At 43.9% G+C, this 20,505-nt stretch overlaps 8 protein-coding genes across 12 annotated transcripts in view; 4 read left to right on the top strand and 4 right to left on the bottom strand.

The window, feature by feature from the left end:
• Window positions 1–364: 364 nt before the first annotated feature.
• Window positions 365–7,626, bottom strand: LOC108027625 (peroxiredoxin-6). The gene is made up of 5 exons (XM_044091788.2): window positions 7,563–7,626; window positions 1,225–1,320; window positions 791–1,165; window positions 651–726; window positions 365–591 (listed from the first exon to the last, which is right to left on the bottom strand). Exons 2-5 carry the CDS (start codon window positions 1,305–1,307, stop codon window positions 463–465), a joined length of 663 nt encoding a protein of 220 aa, XP_043947723.1. The 5' UTR covers window positions 1,308–1,320; window positions 7,563–7,626; the 3' UTR covers window positions 365–462.
• Window positions 3,131–3,993, bottom strand: LOC122818188 (peroxisomal membrane protein 11C-like). Its single transcript, XM_044092223.2, has one exon. It carries the CDS (start codon window positions 3,991–3,993, stop codon window positions 3,355–3,357), a length of 639 nt encoding a protein of 212 aa, XP_043948158.1. The 3' UTR covers window positions 3,131–3,354.
• LOC108036251 (HIG1 domain family member 1A, mitochondrial) lies at window positions 3,327–5,889 on the top strand. The gene is made up of 2 exons (XM_017112260.3): window positions 3,327–5,614; window positions 5,669–5,889. Exon 1 carries the CDS (start codon window positions 5,286–5,288, stop codon window positions 5,586–5,588), a length of 303 nt encoding a protein of 100 aa, XP_016967749.2. The 5' UTR covers window positions 3,327–5,285; the 3' UTR covers window positions 5,589–5,614; window positions 5,669–5,889.
• LOC122818163 (peroxiredoxin-6) lies at window positions 6,589–7,606 on the bottom strand. The gene is made up of 4 exons (XM_044091880.2): window positions 7,464–7,606; window positions 7,030–7,404; window positions 6,890–6,965; window positions 6,589–6,830 (listed from the first exon to the last, which is right to left on the bottom strand). Exons 1-4 carry the CDS (start codon window positions 7,544–7,546, stop codon window positions 6,702–6,704), a joined length of 663 nt encoding a protein of 220 aa, XP_043947815.1. The 5' UTR covers window positions 7,547–7,606; the 3' UTR covers window positions 6,589–6,701.
• A 1,827-nt stretch (window positions 7,627–9,453) lies between the features above and the next one.
• On the top strand, window positions 9,454–15,537 carry LOC108036549 (ran-binding proteins 9/10 homolog). Of its 4 annotated transcripts, none has more exons than XM_017112782.3 (12): window positions 9,454–9,535; window positions 10,314–11,757; window positions 13,245–13,409; window positions 13,479–13,672; window positions 13,737–13,918; window positions 13,983–14,095; window positions 14,160–14,311; window positions 14,370–14,575; window positions 14,647–14,819; window positions 14,881–15,014; window positions 15,092–15,203; window positions 15,268–15,537. In XM_017112782.3, exons 2-12 carry the CDS (start codon window positions 10,362–10,364, stop codon window positions 15,402–15,404), a joined length of 2,964 nt encoding a protein of 987 aa, XP_016968271.1. In that variant the 5' UTR covers window positions 9,454–9,535; window positions 10,314–10,361; the 3' UTR covers window positions 15,405–15,537. The 4 variants fall into 4 exon arrangements, with proteins under 4 accessions (XP_016968271.1, XP_016968272.1, XP_016968270.1 ...); XM_017112783.3 differs by having other exon boundaries at window positions 9,455–9,535; window positions 13,482–13,672; XM_017112781.3 differs by having other exon boundaries at window positions 9,455–9,535; window positions 13,482–13,672; window positions 14,875–15,014.
• LOC108036550 (histone-lysine N-methyltransferase, H3 lysine-79 specific) lies at window positions 15,429–16,206 on the top strand. The gene has a single exon (XM_017112784.2). It carries the CDS (start codon window positions 15,429–15,431, stop codon window positions 15,912–15,914), a length of 486 nt encoding a protein of 161 aa, XP_016968273.1. The 3' UTR covers window positions 15,915–16,206.
• A 277-nt stretch (window positions 16,207–16,483) lies between these two features.
• Window positions 16,484–17,731, bottom strand: LOC108036271 (succinate dehydrogenase assembly factor 2-B, mitochondrial). Its single transcript, XM_017112282.2, has 3 exons — window positions 17,611–17,731; window positions 17,374–17,555; window positions 16,484–17,314 (listed from the first exon to the last, which is right to left on the bottom strand). Exons 1-3 carry the CDS (start codon window positions 17,626–17,628, stop codon window positions 17,044–17,046), a joined length of 471 nt encoding a protein of 156 aa, XP_016967771.1. The 5' UTR covers window positions 17,629–17,731; the 3' UTR covers window positions 16,484–17,043.
• Window positions 17,732–18,358: 627 nt separating this feature from the next.
• Window positions 18,359–20,505, top strand: part of LOC108036365 (G protein alpha o subunit) — a 34,704-nt gene continuing 32,557 nt past the window's right edge. Inside the window, exons 1-2 of one of the 2 annotated variants that reach the window (XM_017112446.3) lie at window positions 18,359–18,504; window positions 19,903–20,156. In XM_017112446.3, coding sequence (XP_016967935.1) covers window positions 20,039–20,156 — 118 coding nt within the window. In that variant the 5' untranslated portion in view covers window positions 18,359–18,504; window positions 19,903–20,038. Of the gene's footprint in view, window positions 18,505–18,559; window positions 18,711–19,902; window positions 20,157–20,505 lie in introns of those variants that run through there. The other variant, XM_017112448.3, reaches the window with a different exon arrangement.

The following is a 20,505-nucleotide window of genomic DNA, read 5'->3' as shown; positions in this document are numbered from 1 at the left end:
ATTTCTAAAGACGAGTTTATCGAGTATAAGATATCTGTTACACTGTTCAGTTTGCGCCAGGTGAAAGCATCTCCTATATCCACAGGCAGCGTCGGCATATAAGGCCCTGTAATTTTCATTTCTAAGTTGATCTTAAATAATTTTATGATATAAACATTACAGGTACTGATATAATAATTAAATTTTAAAATTTTTTACATAACTTCAATATAATTATAAGAATTAGCTTGCTTTAATCTATCTTCTGACTTTCATAGTTCCCGAAATATAGAACTTTATACAGACCGGACAGATAGATACATTTCTTAATGATTGAAACTGCATCTGCTAATTGACTTTGCTTAAGTAGAAAATGCACAATGGCTTCGGTAAAAGTAATCTTTATTGCATAGTTAATGTTGTACTTTATGGTAATGTTAATGCGAAATAAACAAGATGATAAAAGATAGTAATATCAGCACTCTAATAGTTCTCGGTGGTGCGGACGTAGTTCACTCCCGAGGGCATGGAGACCTTGTCGAATCCCTTGGGGAAGAGTTTGTGGGCCTCCTCGTCGGTGACGGTGGGCAGGATCATGACCTTGGTGCCAGGCTGTTGGGGGATCACATCAATTAGGGATTGTCTCTTGTTTTATAAGTGGGACTACTCACCGTCCAGTTGGCCGGGGTGGCCACCACCTTGAGGCGATCGGTCAGCTGCAGCGAGTCGATGGTCCTCAGGATCTCACTGGAGTATTAGAGGGTCGTTAGTAGGGCTACCACTTGAGAGACATCGATAAGGAGACACTCACTCTACGTTGCGGCCAGTGGACATGGGGTAGAACATGGAGAGGCGCACCTTGTGGTCCGGGCTGATGATGAAGAGGGCGCGGATGGTCTTGCCCACCTCGGGGTCCTTCTTCTGCTCCTCGTCGAGCATGCCCAGGCTGACGGCCAGGTCGCGGGTGGGGTCGGCGATGATCGGGTAGGGGAAGTCCCCGGGAATGTCCAGGCAGTAGCTCTTGATGTCGTTCACCCAGTCCACGTGCGAGTTGAGTGCGTCCACGGAGTGCGCCAGGCACTTGGTGTTCCGCTTGGCGAACTCGGGCTGGTGCACCGCGATCCTGCCCAGCTCGGTGGTGCACACGGGGGTGAAGTCGGCGGGGTGGGAGAAGAGCACCACCCACCTGGGATGGGAGTAATAGCAGGATGAGTATCGATCGAGAGGAGTGGTGTTTTGACTTACGAGTTGCCCTGCCACTCGTGGAAGCTGATGGGCCCCTTGGTGGTGTCGGCCTGGAAGTTAGGTACGGTCTGTCCCAAACGCATCTTGACTTGGATAGTGTTCTTGGTGTGTAGAACTGGTAGTTGCTCAGCTGTAGCTGTGGATGGCTCGCTCACTTGTGGCTCACTGAATACTGACTGCGAGAGCTCGCCGCCTTTTATACCCGACGGATCGGTCCGATCTGCGGGAGCGATAGAGACGGAGAACGGGCCTTATCGCGTACTTTCATTTATAGTTCGTAGTAGTAGTGGGGTGTCTAGATTAATAAACAATTCTAGTAGATGGTGGGTGGCGGGGGGTGAAGAGACCTCGTGCAAGGTTTCCATATTTGTTTGGACTGGACTGGGGCCTCTAAAAACCGGATTGTGGCCCCACCCAACTATGGAATACGTGACGAAATGTTTTTAGAAGTGCCACAAAAAAGTACAGTTTTGCTTATTTGACTCCTCTTTAATTCTGTAAAATCTGTCCAAAGAAAGCGAATCCTATTTGGACCTGATCCAAACAGCTGATCCGTTTCAGCTGATGGCTTCACCGGCTCCAAACATAAACAGAGAGCCAGAGAGCATTGAAATGTTCAGTGGTATTGGTGTTCAGTGGGAAAACTTCAACACAACGAAAGGTACAAGCACACCGATAGCGGGACAGAGAGATCGAGAGAGCGGCGCAAAGGAATTGGTATTTGTGAGTGCCTGTGAAAAACGCACACTGGTATAGATCGCTGCGCTCACCCGTTCACGTACACAAAACGAGCCTCCAGTTGGGAGAAGAGCGAGTGAATTTGTGAGACTGTGTGGGTGAGTCTATGGGAAATTCGCACACCAATGCAGATTTCCTCTCAGTAGATCACACGGATGAATCCAGTGGGCTTGGGAAGTCGCATGGGCAGATCGCTAACTCAGAAGGCAAAAGACAGTTCACAGGAAAGGAACCCAATAACAATACGATAATTTAAGCTGAAAATAATGTATTTTTTATTTTAACGTGGAATGTGCTACGACTGTGAAGGTCGTTTGAAGGGAATTCTAGATGTAGAAGTTTTTCCAGTGTTACAAGTACAGTCTACGCTTTCGGTGAAAATATCTCGGTTAGTTACAAAGTGAAACCCAAAACGTGCAACCATTTTGTAATGCTATACACATTTTGTGGTAATTTTCCATTTCTCGTCGCTTATCGTCCCCTGGGTTGTTTTTGATCAACAAATTGAAATTTGTACTCAAGTGGGAAGCAAGGTTGTGTTGGTGCGGGGAAGAGTGGGAGAGAGGCCTCGCAAATGACCTGCATACTTGATAGTGTGCGAGGGAGGGAAAGTGGAGGAAGAGAGAGAATCAGAGAGTAGCAAACATAGAGCGAACCGGTTATGATCAACGGCCTATAGTATCGATAGACCGAACCCACAGCATTCGCGCGATCGAGCATTATCAATCGAATGGGGGATTTTGTATTTCTTCTGAATAATATAATATGATAACATTGCTAATTTACTCATTTTAATTAAATTAATAATTGTACATGGCTCTCGTAAAATCGTAGTTTAATGAAAGTCTCTTATTTATAATAAGACATCAAAACCATCAAAATACATTATTTCCTCAACTGGGAGAGTTGCAAATATGTGAGCTATTTGTAAATATTCTTTTATAAAATTAAAGTTTTCATTAATTGGATAATAATTATTGATAAATTATTTAAACTGTCAAGTATGATGTTTGTTGCTGTAAAGTATGCAACGAATTTTGAGTCTGTTGGCCTAGACTAGGTTTCTAAAGTCTTTGGTCTATTTGCCTTTTTGTAATTTGTTTTACTTAATGATTCGTTATGCTTATTGAAATCATTAAAAAGACCTTTTCATATACCAAAATTTGAATATTTTGTTCCACCCCTTTCTACTAGGCATTAGATATTTATTTTGTATTTAATATTTCGTAGATCAATAAAATAAAAATAAAGTAGTTTACATTACTATACAAGTTCTTATTAACTAATACTATCTAGGGCAGTATACAAAAACTTCGTCCATATCAACGTACCAAAACGTACGATAACGACTATCTTAAAATTTCGTTCGACAAGTTCGAGCGATATAGACTTTTACTTGGTCAGTCTTTTTCTGGCCAAGACCTGGTAGATTCCCAGGGCCGCAGAGAGGGTTCCAATGGCTCCGATTTGGAGGGTTGACATCTTCCCACCCCACAAGTAACCTCTGGGCAGAATGCCGACAGCGTGGACGAGATCAAGGGAGATGCGCGCAAGGGAGACCGCGTCCTGCCGGCTTAGCTGGTTCCGCTTCAGCGAAAAAGTCCTCAATGTCCTCACGAGGTTCAGGTACACGGAGAGCACACAGAAAATGGAGTTGGCATAGCTCCAAGCTGTCCTATTTCTCACATCTAAAACCCTGTTCTCGGCCAGCCAGCAGATGGTCTCGATGGGGTAGAAGAGCAGATCCACCGCGTTGGACATCACGCCCAGTACGGCCGTGATGCGATCCGGCTCACACTCGCCCAATCCGTAATCCAGGGTGTACTGAATCACGGGAAGATCCTCGATCAGACGCAGAGTGGCCTGGGCTCCCGAGATCTTCGAGCTGACGGTGGCACATCGTTGGGACAGGTCTGGGTTACGCTTGGCCTGGTATCCCGCCGCCAACTTGGCACCTTGGCACAACGCCTCCATCAGGACATCCCGACCGCCGTAGGAACCAATGAGACCACAGACTTCGTTTATAAACATGGCCCTAAAGGTTTGACTTAATAAAAGATTCGTAATGCTTTATGGGAGGTGGAAACTTGAACTAAAGTGCGGCAGTGGCTGTGGAATATATAGCCCCAACTCTCGACCGATTTCGATAACAGGTTTTCAAATTCGATTGCACTGAGTTCTGAGAGCGATATCGCCGATCTTATCCGGTTCGCTCTCGGCCTCCCACTCTTTCCGTTTCACCTCTCCGTCTCTCTTCCATCTTTCTTCCACGTGCCCTCTCCATCTCGCTCTGCCATGCAACAGCTCAATCTTCTATCCCTCTTTACTGCAAAATCCACTTTGTTATTGACAAACAAATATAGAAAACCATGGAAAACTACTAGAAAATGTGTATAATAAACTGATGTTTTTGCCATGTAGTAAACCCAGAGAATTTCCAACAAATGTAAAATTCCACTTGTAAAATTTACAGACGAAAAACTATTACGTTTCTACTATTATGTTTCTTCTTTTAACGATCTTATAATAATATTTTAACTTATAATCCACCATTTTGGTCTGATTCCAAGTTGGGTTCCTTTCCTGTACACTGCCTTTTGCCTTCTGATTTACCGATCTGCACATGCAACTCCCCAAACCCACTCGATCCATCCGTGTGATCAACTGAGAGAACAACTGCATTAGTGTTTGAGTTTCCGATAGACTCACCCACACAGTCTCACGTATTCACTCGCTCTTTTCTCCCAGTTGGAGGCTCGTTTTACGTACGTGAACGGGAGAGCGCTGCGAACTATGGTAGTATGTGTTTTTTACAGGCACTCACTAATACCACCACAGTGCTCGCCGCTCTCGCGTAATTTTTGAGCTCTTTGCAAAGTGATCAGCTGTTGGATCAGCTGTTTGGGGAACACCTCCTAAAAGGAAGAGCTTCTCCTGTTTTATTTGAAACTGGGAAGATATACTTATAGGGAGTAGAAAAAATGGAACTGTACTTTTCTGAAGGCAAACTTCTAGAATTTCATATCAAAGCACGTAGTTTCACAAGGCTGTCACATGGCAACACCCAGAAATAGAGGCGTAGAAAACATGGAGGCCTTGCCTGACCGGCTATACCTAATATACATTTGTTGTTTCTATGAGTATACACACAATGGCGATAAGCAATTCTCTGTCTCGATCGCTCTCACTGACCACCTCGAAACAAGGCGGTATAAAAGGCAGCGATCACTCTCACTCGGTATTCAGTTAGCACCAGGCGAGCGAACTTGCAGCAGCGAAAATTACACAGTTTTAGCCAACAGTTTTTACTAACCTCCGTAAAAATGAGTTCCAACTCCCTGTTCGAGACCGACGAAGATCTCGCCCAGGCCCACAAGTTTTCCAGGAAGGTGAAGGAATCTCCCTTTATGCTGGTGGGGATTGCCGGATTCGTGGCCGCCGGTCTGGTTGGGGCCTACAAATACCGGAACCGAGGTTCCATGAGCACCAGCGTCTTCCTGATGCAGCTGCGAGTGGCCGCCCAGGGAACGGTGGTGGGATGCTTGACCGCCGGACTGGCCTACACCATGGCCAAGGAGTATCTGTTCCACGAAGAACCCAAGGACAACAGCAAGCCAGTCGAGTGAAGAAGAGAGATGTAGAAAAACCTTATGTAAGTATACCTTTGACATTGAGTAATGGGTTACTAATTATGATTTCACAACAGGCTTGCACAAAAACGATCCAGCCCACCTCTTTAGAAGAAAGTAGGAAGATCTGCATTTGGTGGTGATCTACGTACTGTGTACTATGCACCACCGAAAAGTATTAGCCACCCGACTCTACCTCCATTTCACATTTACTTTTTTCATCTGTTTCACAAAATCGTAGTTTTAAGCAACAAATTGTACTTACCAAAGAATAAAACTCAATGATATTTTCACTGTATATAGCACGATATGATTTCTTCAATTATTTAAATATTTACGTCATCTCAAAATGTATTCCAGCGAGAGATTTTAAAACAACAAAAATTTAATTAACTCAAAGCTACAGAAACCTATAAATTGGTTAACAGAGATAGTTTCTGATAAAAGTTATATAACATTACTGTTTGTTAATGTAATATAACAAAGATTATTTTATATATTTTAATATGATAGCTAGATAAGAAGGCAGAAATAAAGATTGTTTGATTTTAAAAAAGTGGTAAATGATGACAAAATAATTTTAAAATTTACCGCATGAATTATAAACATAATACTTTTTTCTAATGAATATGATTCAATAAGGTATCAACTTCAAATTTAAGTTATTTTACCCTATCTGTTTAGGTTTTATATTTCGTGTAACTTTTGTGTTTTGTAATTTAAACAACTCACAAATCGCATTTGAAAATTAGTAGAATAATATGTACATAATTATTTTCTGTCCAAAAATAACATTTGTACAAAATGTCATATAATTTCCAGTAATTGTAATCTAAATGATGTGGCTTAAAACTATTATTACCTCAACAAAATTAAATGTTAATTTAAAATATTAAAAATAACGACGAAAATTGTCTTTGTTGTTATGTACAATATATAAATCCCCAATGAAAAGCCTTAAACTGGTTCTTAAAGATTATAATTAAAAGAGACAAAATGGATTCGGTCCTACCAACTGGTAAAAACTTTATTATATATTGGTAAGAACTAATTTATGGCACATAGAAGAATCGGGACTTCAAGGTGGTAAATGGAAAAAGCTTCAGGGGCTTAGTAGTTCTCGGTGGTGCGCACGTAGTTCACTCCCGAGGGCATGGAGACCTTGTCGAATCCCTTGGGGAAGAGTTTGTGGGCCTCCTCGTCGGTGACGGTGGGCAGGATCATGACCTTGGTGCCAGGCTGTTGGGGGATCACATCAATTAGGGATTGTCTCTTGTTTTATAAGTGGGACTACTCACCGTCCAGTTGGCCGGGGTGGCCACCACCTTGAGGCGATCGGTCAGCTGCAGCGAGTCGATGGTCCTCAGGATCTCACTGGAGTATTAGAGGGTCGTTAGTAGGGCTACCACTTGAGAGACATCGATAAGGGTACACTCACTCTACGTTGCGGCCAGTGGACATGGGGTAGAACATGGAGAGGCGCACCTTGTGGTCCGGGCTGATGATGAAGAGGGCGCGGATGGTCTTGCCCACCTCGGGGTCCTTCTTCTGCTCCTCGTCGAGCATGCCCAGGCTGACGGCCAGGTCGCGGGTGGGGTCGGCGATGATCGGGTAGGGGAAGTCCCCGGGAATGTCCAGGCAGTAGCTCTTGATGTCGTTCACCCAGTCCACGTGCGAGTTGAGTGCGTCCACGGAGTGCGCCAGGCACTTGGTGTTCCGCTTGGCGAACTCGGGCTGGTGCACCGCGATCCTGCCCAGCTCGGTGGTGCACACGGGGGTGAAGTCGGCGGGGTGGGAGAAGAGCACCACCCACCTGGGATGGGAGTAATAGCAGGATGAGTATCGATCGAGAGGAGTGGTGTTTTGACTTACGAGTTGCCCTGCCACTCGTGGAAGCTGATGGGCCCCTTGGTGGTGTCGGCCTGGAAGTTAGGTACGGTCTGTCCCAAACGCATCTTGACTTGGATAGTGTTCTTGGTGTGTAGAACTGGTAGTTGCTCAGCTGTAGCTGTGGATGGCTCGCTCACTTGTGGCTCACTGAATACTGACTGCGAGAGCTCGCCGCCTTTTATACCCGACGGATCGGTCCGATCTGCGGGAGCGATAGAGACGGAGAACGGGCCTTATCGCGTACTTTCATTTATAGTTCGTAGTAGTAGTGGGGTGTCTAGATTAATAAACAATTCTAGTAGATGGTGAGTGGAGGGGGTGAAGAGACCTCGTGCAAGGTTTCCATATTTGTTTGGACTGGACTGGGGCCTCTAAAAACCGGATTGTGGCCCCACCCAACTATGGAATACGTGACGAAATGTTTTTAGAAGTGCCACAAAAAAGTACAGTTTTGCTTATTTGACTCCTCTTTAATTCTGTAAAATCTGTCCAAAGAAAGCGAATCCTATTTGGACCTGATCCAAACAGCTGATCCGTTTCAGCTGATGGCTTCACCGGCTCCAAACATAAACAGAGAGCCAGAGAGCATTGAAATGTTCAGTGGTGTTGGTGTTCAGTGGGAAAACTTCAACACAACGAAAGGTACAAGCACACCGATAGCGGGACAGAGAGATCGAGAGAGCGGCGCAAAGTGAATTGGTATTTGTGAGTGCCTGTGAAAAACGCACACTGCTATAGATCACTGCGCTCTCCCGTTCACGTACACAAAACGAGCCTCCAGTTGGAAGAAGAGCGAGTGAATTTGTGAGACTGTGTGGGTGAGTCTATGGGAAATTCGCACACCAATGCAGATTTCCTCTCAATGGGTCACACGGATGCATCCACTGGGTTTGGGAAGTTGCATGGGCAGATCGCTAACTCAGAAGGCAAAAGACAGTTTACGGGAAAGGAACTCAAAGTGGATCAATATCGTGATGGAATATCAGATCATATTAGAATTGGGTCAGAAAATAATTTTATGATATTTTACTTTAATCTGAAATGGGCAAATATGTATTGAGGTTTGAGGAAGCATTCATTTCAAAATTTTGTTCAGAATTCCCTTTTTGCTACAGTTTTTCGAGGGTTCATGTAGAATCATTACTTTCGGAACGAAAACAAATTTGGTTGTACTGTACACATTCTGTGGGTATTTTCCATTTGTCGTTGGTTATCGCATCCGAGGTTATTTGTTGCTTACAGAATGGATTTTGTGGTCAAGAGGGACTGTAAAATAAATTGGTGCGGAGGAGGAACAGGGAGGCCACAAGAACGATCTATAGAAAGAAAAGAAGAGAGAGAGAGCACAGAGAGAGAGAGAGTGATGTAAAAGAGACAACAAAAGTGAAAGAGCGAACCGGGTTTTTGAATGTGCGATGAAAAAATGTTATCGAACATTGTAATTGTGGCGCCTATTTTAATCATGTAACTTATAGTTGCTTCAATGTTTATATTCTTCAATTTAAATATTAAATGCTTGTCATAATTTAATAATAATATTTGTAATAATATTAATAATATTTGTTTTAGTTTTCTCTGATAAGATTTAAAGTACAAGTATGATTTGCGTGTCAACTTATTGCTTTTCTTAAACCCCAGGATTTCTTAACAAAATCGATACTTCGAGACACAAAAGGTTAGAGTGAGAGACAACTTGCTACAAAAGTTTAACAATTTGAAATATTTTAAATTATATGTTGTATTGAAAAATGAATGAAACGAAACCAAACCCAGTTTAGGCTTAGATATTTAAAAAAAAATTAACCGAAATAATAATAAACAACTGTTTATTTATTTATTTATTGCATTTTATAAAAATAGAAAGTTAATCGCTTATCAGAATTTAAACTTGCCGCCTAGAAAAAATCGATTAGCGCAATCGAGCGAAGCATCGATGACGATATCTCTTAAAGCATCGATACTATCGATTCGGATAAGCATCGTATTGTGTTCCATCTCCACAGCAGAAAATCAAAAAAATCGTAGATTTAACAGCGCATTGCCACTGCTCGAAGGTAAATATAAGGAAAAAGCAACCGTAGATCCGTCTAACGACATCAAATGCCAGCCAAATCGAACTCATCAGCTGAATTAAAACCCCAACCAAGCTCATTTGGCCCAGCTAATAAAAAAAATAATTTTCTTCCCTGTGCGTGTGGGGCTGGCAGAGTGTGTGTGCGTGCTGCATGCATATACGCGTGAGTGCGAGAGAGAGAGTGCTGCCCAGAGTGCGCCAGTGTGTGTGTCGAGTGCTTGTGTGCGGACAGTGACTCGTTGGTTAGAGGGAAAACAAAGAAAACTTCAGAAAAGAACGACGTAAAAAGGCATTTACAAATGCAGAATAATATTAACTCATTTGCTAGCAATGTTTAAGAGTGCAAAGAGCGTTGGCTAATTTCGTTTGGTTATTGATTTTTGCATTTTCGTGCATGCAGTTTTGTAGCTGTAGTTGTTGCTATTGTTTTTCGTTTTGGTGCTGCAGCTGCGCGTCGCAACTGTAAACTGCTGCTGCTGTTGTTGTTGTTGTTGTTTGTATTTTGGGTCAGTGAGAGCAAAGACGAGTGCAAGAGCAACAGAGAGAGAGAGAGTAGGAGGACGGTGTAACGGACAAAGGACATTGCATTTTGGAGGTTGTTGTTTGTGTTTGCTAGTTGTCCTTCCCTCCTCCCCCCTACCTTCTCCACCACCTCACGTATCCACACAGCATCTGCATCTGCATTTCATCTGCTCGCTCTCTCTACCTCGGTACTGGCTCACTCTCTCTAATCCCTAGCTGAATGTCTCTCCTCTCAGCCCTCCTTTTGCAACAAGAACATCAACAACAACAACAAGAACCAAAACATGGAGAACATCGAAGAGGCCCCGCCACTCTCCTCGGAGAGCAACAGCAATAGCAACAACAGCAGCGCCAGCAGCAGCTCTCACCAGCTCTCTCAGTCGGGAGCCATGGGAGCTGAGGCAGAGGTCGCCCCCTCTTCTTCTCCGTCTCAGTCTCACTCCCGGTCGCACTCTCACTCGCCCACGCCCACACCCGCCACCGCCCCCTCTGAACCCCCCAATCCCGATTCCCATGATCACCCGAATCCCCCATTGAATCCATCCGAAATGGAGGCTCGCGAGAACTCACCGCATGATCACTCACCCACTCCTACTTTCCACCAGACTGCACCGCCACCCACGACTCCATCGACGGCACCGCAGCACCAGGAAGAGCGGGAGCAAGGCGATCTGGAGCATCAGCACCAGGATCAGCGGGAAAGTCCAGCTCTGCAGGAGGAGTATCCCCACCAAGATCAGCCATTTCAAGATCAGGAGTTGCACGTACAGCAGCCCCAAGCAGTGCAGGATCCTCAACCTGAAGCGAACCAGGAGTTGCATCACATTGAGAGCCTAATCCGGCATCAAGACTCGCCGAATCGGGAGGGGAATCCCCCACAAGCACCACTGGATCGCGAGCAACAGCTACCAGGAGAGACGAACAACCAAGAGCCGAATGAGGCTCAAGCTAGGGACGAGGAAAACCAGCCAGAAGCCGAGCCACCGCCACCGCTGCTCCTCGAAGATTTGGACGAGCAGGACCAGGACTCCGAATCGCAGCCAGACCTCAGCGAACAGCAGGAGCAGGTGCATCCCCAGCCGGCGGCAGTGATCATAGACGCCAACGCTATAGCCGAAACCATAGACGCCAACGCCGTGGAGCGCATCGACGACTACGAAGACGACGACGAGGAGGTGGATGAGGAGGAGGAGGTGGTAGACGACCGGGACGATAGAGCCGGCGAGGTCGCTTCCGTTTCCGGTGCCCAGCGGCTGCACTCGGTGGCCGTTTTGCCCCGCTACTCCGGCGCTTCACGTGCTTCGCGCAGCAGCAGCAACAACAACAATAATAATAATAATAGCAACCATAACAATAATAATAACAACAGCAGCAGCGGCTCATCGCGACGCACTCGCCACTTTTACAGCAACAACGGCAGTCACTTCAGCAACGACATGTTCCCCAGTCACGCCCCCCGCAGCAGCACCCAGACTTCGTCGCCCCGGGTCGGAGGTCGTCGCCAGCACTCGACCCCGGCCGCCAGCTCCAGTTCGCCACAGCACCAGGGAGTGGATCCGCTGCGGCTGCTCTATCCCAATGTCAACGAGAGCGAGACGCCGCTGCCGCGCTGCTGGAGCCCCCACGACAAGTGCTTGTCCATCGGCTTGTCGCAGAACAACCTAAGGGTCACCTACAAGGGTGAGTCGCATCCGCAGTTTGAACCCTTCCGTGTCAATCTATAATATCAGGGGAAGTCCCGCCTTGAGGTTGCCAACTTGTACTTAGAATTGTGAAAAACTTATTAATAACACAATAATCTTTATTATTATTGTTATTATTATGATAATAATAATCTTTATATGAAATTCCTTCTACGGATTCTTTAGAAGTTTACTGGAATATCATGTTTCTTTGATAGTTATAAAATGTGGTAGGTGCCTTAAAAATGGAAAAACAATTGATATACCTTTGGATTAGTAATCCCTTTCTTTTAAACTTTAGGTATTGCAGAAATTGCATATTCTTTCATTTTGATATACACACATACTTATAAAAGAAAAATAATCTAAGATTAGGTTATTGGTCAAATCATTTAATCATTTAAATCATTATAATTGATATGAAATTAGGTATTGGTTGCTTTAAAGTTGGAAAAACAAATGTTTTTCCTTTGGATTATAAATAGCTATTTTTAAATCATTAGCTTCCACAAAAAATTTAAAAAATGTAAGCAAATACAGGCTAATATTAAACATTATTCATTCATTCAATATTAAACATATTAATCTGCTCAGATAAACCTTTATAAACTGAATAATAGGGTTCTATGCTTTTTAATTACTTACCTTTGTATATGATTTAGTCTGATTGCATTCATATCTTGTAAACCTGTAAATATTATTTAATATTAAGTACCTTAGATTTATTTGTACTCCTAGCCGTCAAATACTGTACATACTTACGTATCTATGTATCTTCGGAGATGCAACACTACAACACTAGAAAGAAGAAGAGGAGTAAAGGTGCAAATGCAGTTTTCACGCTCTCCCGCTCTTCTCTTTCTATCTCACCCACACAGCCACAGACAGGTGCTCTCAGCTGTGTGCTGGTGGTTTTTGTTTTTCACTACTCACTTCTCCCACTCTCATTCGCGTGGCTGTTAAGCACTTAACAGCAACAGCTGTATTCTAACAGTGTAGAGTAACATGTAAAGTGAAGGTAAACAGAGTAGAGTATCTGTAAAGTTCATCAAGCACATTAATAATATTCACAATAACTTGAAAATTATTAGGTTTAGGACGAGACCATTTGGATAGAAATGTTCTTGGCTCTGCATTATTATTAAATTTCTTAATAACACATTAGTTTGTTATACAAAAATATTATCTGAATATAAGAGGTATCTTAAGTTAATGAGTTCTACAAGATATGTACATAAAGTCTACACTATTGTGTCAAGAACACAGATGAAACTGGAAATAGCGAGCTTATAGGAATTGTGATATTCTAGTTCCTTACTTAACTTACTACTGTTAAAAACGTATTAAAAAAATAATATATTTTTACCATTAATGGCAAAAAGTTTTATAAGATTTACAACGCCTTACCTATAAAACGAAATATTATTAACCTATTTAAAAAAATCAAAATCCTGAAAGTACTGAAACCTCATTATTTTTTTTTAGGCGTTGGCAAGCAGCACAGTGATGCCGCCTCGGTGCGCACTGCCTATCCCATCCCGTCCTCCTGCGGACTCTACTACTTCGAGGTGCGGATTATCTCCAAGGGACGCAACGGATACATGGGCATCGGCCTGACCGCCCAGCAGTTCCGGATGAACCGCCTGCCAGGTTTGTGTTGCATTGCTCGCCGAGCAGAGATGCCCCATGGTTCCTAATGACCGGCACACCCCTTTCAAGTAGGTTGGGACAAGCAGTCGTACGGCTACCACGGCGACGATGGCAATTCGTTCAGCTCCTCCGGGAATGGCCAGACCTACGGGCCCACCTTCACCACCGGCGATGTGATTGGATGCTGCGTCAACTTTGTGAACAACACGTGCTTCTACACCAAGAACGGAGTGGATTTGGGGATCGCATTTAGGGATTTGCCAGTGGGTTTCTTAAGGATAGCATGCTCTTATTTATCTGTAAACTAATTTTCTGTTTACTTACCAGACCAAGTTATACCCGACCGTGGGCCTACAGACTCCCGGCGAGGAAGTGGATGCCAACTTTGGTCAGGAACCATTCAAGTTCGACAAGATCGTCGACATGATGAAGGAGATGCGCTCGAATGTGCTGCGCAAGATCGACAGATATCCACATCTGCTGGAGACCCCAGAGAACCTGATGAATCGGTGGGTGTTATGGAATGCTCTACGATAACTATAACTAATTACATTTAAATTTGCATAATTTTAGCCTGGTTTCCACCTATTTAGTGCATAATGCCTATAGCAAGACCGCCGAGGCCTTCAATGGCTATACAAATCAGTCCTTCGACGAGGACTTGGCATCCATAAAAATACGTCAAAGTTTGTATAGCCCCTGGCGTCTTCTAAGTTACCCCATCAACTAATAATCTATCATATCTTGCAGAGATCATTAAGCTCATATTGACTGGCAAGATGAGCCAGGCCATCGAGCACACACTACGCTCATTTCCCGGACTCTTGGAGAAGAATAAGAACCTCTGGTTCGCCTTGAAGTGCCGCCAGTTCATCGAAATGATCAACGGAGCTGACATTGAGGTGGGTTTGGTGATGGAATAATGAAAGAAATGAGTATAACAAAAGGTTTTCTTAATAGAATGTCAACAACAAAGTCACCGCCACCACACAGACCATGCCCACGAACCAGACGTCCGTGATCCAGTCCACCAAGGCGTTCAAGCACAGCAAGAGCGGCAATGGCAACGGCAACGCGAACCTTAACCAGACTCAGCAACAACAGAACAACACTGCGATTCCAGCTGTGATAAAGCCACAGGGCGGCGATAAGCCAGATATCAAGAAGTAAGGCAAAGAGACTTGAAGATGAATGGTTGTTTTAGCTACAGAGCTAAACAAATATCCCTCATTTCCAGCATGTTGGTCGACGACAACTCCAACAAGTGCGTGGACCACGACAGCAACAGCATGGACGTGGAAATGGAGCCCTGCCAGAGCCACTCGAACGGTGGCGGCGACTCCTGCTCCAACTCCAATGGCAATGCCAGCGCAGTGCGCAACTCTCTAGATGCCATCGACGAGGAAATGGGTAAGTATCTTTTGATGGCCTGTCCGGGAAGATCCGTAATCCCCAGCACTTGCAGATGTAGACATTTCCCCCTCATCGCGCAGCTGTGGCCGTGTGCTCGAGAAGATCCTCGAGTTCGGCAAGGAGCTGTCCAGCATGGGCCAGCAGCTGGAGGAGGAGAACCGCATGACTGAAGAGGAGCGTCAAATGTTAGAGGTACAGTCTAGATACTAGATTCCCAGCTGAGCTGGAGATACTAATAAGTGAGATGCTCGATTTATTGTTGCTTGCAGGATGCATTTAGCTTGATTGCCTACTCGAATCCCTGGTCCAGTCCGCTGGGCTGGCTGTTGTGTCCCTCGCGACGCGAAAACGTCTCCACTACGCTCAACTCAGCCATATTGGGTAGGTGCTTGAAAATTCTTTCCTCCTTTTCCAAAGAAGATAAGGTTACAATGGCACTTTACAGAGTCACTTAACTGCGAGCGCCGTCCGCCGCTGGAGTATCTGGTGGCCCACGCCTCGGAGCTGATCAAGGTGATTGGGCAGCACTCGCTGGGCGAGGACGCTTTCATTACCATCGACGACGTGTTCCCGCAAAATTGACCCAGTTCGCCGACGCTGCTGAAGATGTTCGAGACCACGCTGACCCTGCCGCGAACCAGTGTGCTCACGGAACCGTTGGGCAGCGCCGGCGCCGGACCCGGGCCCTCCACCTCGACGGCTGCCGTGGCCGTCCAGACGAGCAAACGTCGCCGGCGGCGGCGGAACAAACGTCGTCGCAAATCCTCGCTGTCCAGCAGCACCGATGCCCCCTCGTCGCGGACCTACGATCCCGTGATGACGGGCAGTCAGCTGCGGTCGGCGGCCGTGGCATCGGTGGGCGGCGGGAGCGTGGGAACGGCGGGACCAGTGCGTCGGGGTCGTCGCAGGAGCGGGGTCAGCTCATCTTCATCGGCGGCAGCGGCTGCCGCAGCGGCGGCGGAGGAGGAAGCGGAAGAGGCCGAGGCGGAGGCGGAGGCGGCGCGCCAGGAGGAGGCGGCGGAAATTTTGAGCGGAAACAGCAGCCCATCGATGTTCGTCGACCCGCAGGACTTCTTTGAGACCCTGGACTAAATCTAGATTATTTACAATTTGTAATAGGTTAAATTTTGTTGTTACTTCCGTTCTCAGCACTTTTTTTACCCGCGCCTCTGGCTTCTGTGAGCGCCCATTTCAAAAACAATTGCCCTTCTTTTAACTGTTCGATTTTGCTAGAGATGCGATGCGTTTTGCGGCCTTCGGTTTAGCGTGATTTTTAATACTTTTAACAGATATTTTATATAGCCACTGTAAGCATTAAAGTGTGTAATATTATGATGTATAATTAAACTTGCGAACTGTGCTGCGACACGACCCTTGAAATGGATTTAACTCTTTGTTTTTCGCTTCCACCGCCCGAACACACTTAAACCGCACACCATACCAAAATAGATCTAGAGTTGAAGTCGAAGTGGACTAGCTGCCTAGTGCATAAACTGTTCAATCATCTACTTATGTAGCAAGTTTATAGAGAACCGAAACCCATAGTTAATTGGTGTACACCCACGTAGATTTTCCGCGTTCAAATTCTCCGTGTTTTCTGCGATTTTCGATGGGTTCCGCGCCATCCTGTGCATTGTGGCAAGACTAAGCAAAAGCAAATGAACATTTTAAGTGTAATATTTCGCTATAGTGACTAAGCAAATTACAATTTAATCTACATATACAAGATCGGTCATACACACATACGGCAAAGCATGAATACAATTTAACTGGATAATCGTTTAAATATATTGTATGGATGTGTATTTCAGGAAAGCGGAGTTGTGTTTTAAATGGGAAATGGATAATGAAGCAGCTAATGAATTTTTGAAATTGGAAGAGGTAAATGTTTTAATTTGATGTTTTCTAAGTTAGATATGTTGTTTCATCATCAAGCATTTGCTTATTTTTTAATTCATGTGCAACAATATGTCTTTTATAATAAAAGCTGTGATCATGACAAAACAGAAAGTTCAAGAAAAGCTTTTTTAATAACAAATAAAGAATGTTCTGTATTTCAAATGCCAAATCGTCAAGTTACAAATTCATTTTTGAAAGAGATATCTTAATATATAAAAAGCCCTTCAAAAATACATTGGTTCAGAAATGCATCACCTAATACGCTTTCTTCTAATGTGGGATATATAGCTGATATTTATATCAACACTTAAGGTTTCTGGCTCTATAGATCGGGCTGCCTGATCCTTTGCACCCTTTCGTGGTTCTTGACGTGCTCCTTAAGAAGTCGCATTATCTCATTGTCGAATTGCGGCGGCGTAGGCTTGGTTTCGGTGGCCCAATAGAATATGTCCCAATCGTTGCTGACCCCGTTGATCAACTGATCGTATTCGGCGGTCTGTGCGGCATTGAAATCCCTCAGGTGTTTGGCCACAAAGGTGCTCAGCAGAAGATCGTTTTCCAGCATTCCACGTTTTCGGCTCTGATACAAGAGGCTAGAAGTGTGATAGGTCATTATAACTAGGATTTAATAATATCTATTCCTAGGTCTTACCGCTGCTTGCGTGTTTCGAGGGGCTCATCAGGACGCACAGGATATTCCGGAACTGGCAAATGGGGCGGATCATCGTAGTCCACAATTTCCCCGGGTGTTGTGTACTCAGTTTTGCCCAAATTGCTGGCAGAGCGATTTGAGGCGATCATGGGTAGCGCCAGGCGACGGCCCACATTGGAAAACTATGTAAAGATGTATGATAAAGTATTTATATCTCAGTTCGATGTGTAAACTCACCAGAATTTGCCGCAACATTTTAGGAATCTGATAAACAAAACAATGATATAACGACAGTGTTGGTTAAGAAACTGTTGTAAATATCTAGTAACGATAGGCAGTTGCTATAAAAATCGATAGCATTTGCCATAAGAAGTGCTGGAAAGTGTGAAAAGATTTGAAAATGCTATAAATATTGGTTGATAGTTTAATTGAAATTGGTTGAAAAAAAAGAAACATTTTGAATAAAAGAGTAATAATTTTTGATTACAAAATACTTGATTAAAAATATATTAAAGAGATGATAATTTCAGGTTATTTAAATTATTATTTGAACAACCTAAAGTTTTATATTGCGGTTTTGTAACATTTAAATACGAAATTGCAGCTTTTCTAAATATTTTATTTATGTATTTTTGGATAGTAACTTGTTTGTTCATCATCAATAGATGCTTAAAGGTATAAGTATAGGCAAATTGTCTTCTATCTAGTGGATTTCATATTAATTTAATTTATTTTTACAAAGCCATCTTTTAATTTATTTTAAAGAGAAGATCACTGAATAGAAATAAATTAGAAACAGCCCTAAGTATTTTAAGAATATCGGGGGGCAATAGTGACTAAAATTCTAAGACCTTCTTACAAACTCCTCAATGTTTATTGTTGATATTTAAATCCATATTTTTTAAGCTCCCATTATAGCAGCTGTTGCGGCCAGTGTTGGTCAGCGCCCACCCCCGCGCGACCAGTGCTGCGCAGGGCCGCCGCCAACAGCTGTTCGCCTCGGCTGCGGAGCAGTTTGAAAGAGCGAACGAAGCGAGAGAGAGCAGCTAGATTTTCGCACACTAGAAAAGTGCAATTTACCAATATCACTGCGGCCAAAAATACAAGTGCAAGTGCTCGGCAAGTGCAACGGTAAACTATCACGATCGGGGCAGTGGCAACAAAAGCGAGTCGCGAAAAAGGAGCGCAAAACGAACGGAACCAATAAGAATAGCCAAGCGCAAAAGAGAGCCTCCTGCACACCAACACACGCACACACACGCGCGAGCTGAAGCAGAGGCGCACACACACGCACACACGGTTGAGCGGTGTGTATACGACTGGAAAACTAGGCGGTGGTAAATGTGAAGCTGAAAAAAACGAGGAAAAAAGGAAAAGGAAAACTCGGGGGGTGGTGGGCGGTGGCGGCCCAGTGGGCGGGGGGTGTGGCGTGTGCAGCGCGTGAGAGTGCGTAGTGCGTGTGCGTGTGAGTGAGTGCGCGTGCGAGTGTGTGAGTGAAAAGGCGACAAACTAAATGAAAATTTATACATTCGAAACGGCTAACAGTTTGCATAAAAACGGCATTATCTTTTGCATAATTTGATTTTCCAAACGGAAGCGCACGAAAGAGAACTCCAGAACCACCCACCGCCTTTGCGCCAAAGAGCCGGCGCTTTTTTAGCGCCTACGCCCACGCCTAATACATACACACAAGAAATATAACAAATAAGGAAAAACCACCAAAAGTTGAAATAAAAATGTGTCTAAAACAAACATACTAAGAGGAAAAACCATATAAAACGAATCCCCAACAAGTGAATCTCAAATGAGGCGTTCTCAAAATATCCCAATTGTTAAAAAGCATCTCAAAATCCTGGAACCCAGCTCAAATGCATGGATTTTCGGTCCCCAGACTAATCACTTACATGATAAATTACCCATCCTTATCGAGATCCATCAGTATCGGCTTGATTTATCTTATCAGCGCGATTGATGAATTTCGTATCGATATCACAAACATGCTCCATATGCAAATTAGCTGGCTATCAATGCTTTTCTTTTACTTTTTTTGCTTTGCGTCTGCTGATAAAAACCAAAAACAACATAATTGAAACAGTGCGCGCCCTATTGGACGCACAGTGGCGGCCATAAAATAAGGCCTAGTCCTGGCTGACTCTACTACAGTGAAAGAAAATCAGGGGTTACCTGCAGTCTTTTAAAATTAAATTTTGAATTATAATTAAAAAAAATATATCTATAAATTTGATATTACAATCCAGAATTTTTTCATTTTACAATATCTAAAAAAATGTATATTTTTTATCTTTGAAAAACATGAAAAGCTTTAACAGATTTTCCCTTTGATGATGTTTTATTCATCTTAGTTCCATAAAAAACCATAAGTAAACACCACAATTTTTGTGCGCACAGCTGTATTGTAAACAGCCTTGGTTCTCATTGGTTCCCTTTATCGATTGCTCCCTGTTCATAGTGAATCACCCGCTGACCCGTGCATTTGTTATTGTTGATGGGTTCAATATTCCATTTCAGTTGAAACCGTAAAACTGTACATAAGCAAATAAGATACAAAGCAAAGAAGTCCAGGAAAATTGGAGTGTAAACCCCATAAACCGGCGAGAACCCCCGTGTAAATCCAAATCCAATTCCGAAAATCCGACGATCCACCATGGGCTGCACCACATCCGCCGAAGAACGCGCCGCCATACAGCGCTCCAAACAGATCGAGAAGAACCTCAAGGAGGACGGCATCCAGGCGGCCAAGGACATCAAGCTGCTGCTGCTGGGTAAGTGCACTTTTCCCCCGCTTTTCCGCCTCACCGGAAGTGATTCCGTTGTTCTATTTCGGGGGAAATTGCTGGTTTATCGGTTGCCGGAATCGAGAGTACTTGAATCGTATTTTGGGTTTTATGTGCCGATAGCAATATTTATTGGGAAAAGTGGCGGAAACACTCAATATGCGTTATGTTTTTCCTTACCTGATCTTTAAATACTTTTTCAAGATCGCTCTTCGAGTTTGTATTCATTTTTCGACTAAGGAAATCCAATACACTTTATTGAAATAGATAATTCAAATGAATTTACTTGAACATTTCAAGTGAACCAAATTCAAAAAAGAGATTGAAATAAATGACT

Source organism: Drosophila biarmipes, chromosome 2R (genome assembly GCF_025231255.1).
Source record: "Drosophila biarmipes strain raj3 chromosome 2R, RU_DBia_V1.1, whole genome shotgun sequence".
Lineage (NCBI taxonomy): Eukaryota > Metazoa > Arthropoda > Insecta > Diptera > Drosophilidae > Drosophila > Drosophila biarmipes.
This window is presented reverse-complemented; position numbering and strand designations above follow the sequence as displayed.

Bases quoted from the DNA above. Each gene is read 5' to 3' on its own strand.
- LOC108027625 (XM_044091788.2), bottom strand. From the start codon at position 1,307: ATGCGTTTGGGACAGACCGTACCTAACTTCCAGGCCGACACCACCAAG. The intron at 1,166-1,224 runs GTAAGTCAAAAC...CTCCCATCCCAG, and splicing joins CACGAGTGGCAGGGCAACTC to GTGGGTGGTGCTCTTCTCCC. The intron at 592-650 runs GTGAGTAGTCCC...ATCCCCCAACAG, and splicing joins CCACCCCGGCCAACTGGACG to CCTGGCACCAAGGTCATGAT.
- LOC122818188 (XM_044092223.2), bottom strand. From the start codon at position 3,993: ATGTTTATAAACGAAGTCTGTGGTCTCATTGGTTCCTACGGCGGTCGG.
- LOC108036251 (XM_017112260.3), top strand. From the start codon at position 5,286: ATGAGTTCCAACTCCCTGTTCGAGACCGACGAAGATCTCGCCCAGGCC.
- LOC122818163 (XM_044091880.2), bottom strand. From the start codon at position 7,546: ATGCGTTTGGGACAGACCGTACCTAACTTCCAGGCCGACACCACCAAG. The intron at 7,405-7,463 runs GTAAGTCAAAAC...CTCCCATCCCAG, and splicing joins CACGAGTGGCAGGGCAACTC to GTGGGTGGTGCTCTTCTCCC. The intron at 6,966-7,029 runs GTGAGTGTACCC...CTAATACTCCAG, and splicing joins TCCACTGGCCGCAACGTAGA to TGAGATCCTGAGGACCATCG.
- LOC108036549 (XM_017112780.3), top strand. From the start codon at position 10,362: ATGGAGAACATCGAAGAGGCCCCGCCACTCTCCTCGGAGAGCAACAGC. The intron at 13,410-13,478 runs GTTTGTGTTGCA...ACCCCTTTCAAG, and splicing joins CCGGATGAACCGCCTGCCAG to TAGGTTGGGACAAGCAGTCG. The intron at 14,096-14,159 runs GTTTGTATAGCC...CATATCTTGCAG, and splicing joins ATCCATAAAAATACGTCAAA to AGATCATTAAGCTCATATTG.
- LOC108036550 (XM_017112784.2), top strand. From the start codon at position 15,429: ATGTTCGAGACCACGCTGACCCTGCCGCGAACCAGTGTGCTCACGGAA.
- LOC108036271 (XM_017112282.2), bottom strand. The intron at 17,315-17,373 runs GTAAGACCTAGG...TCACACTTCTAG, and splicing joins CTCGAAACACGCAAGCAGCG to CCTCTTGTATCAGAGCCGAA.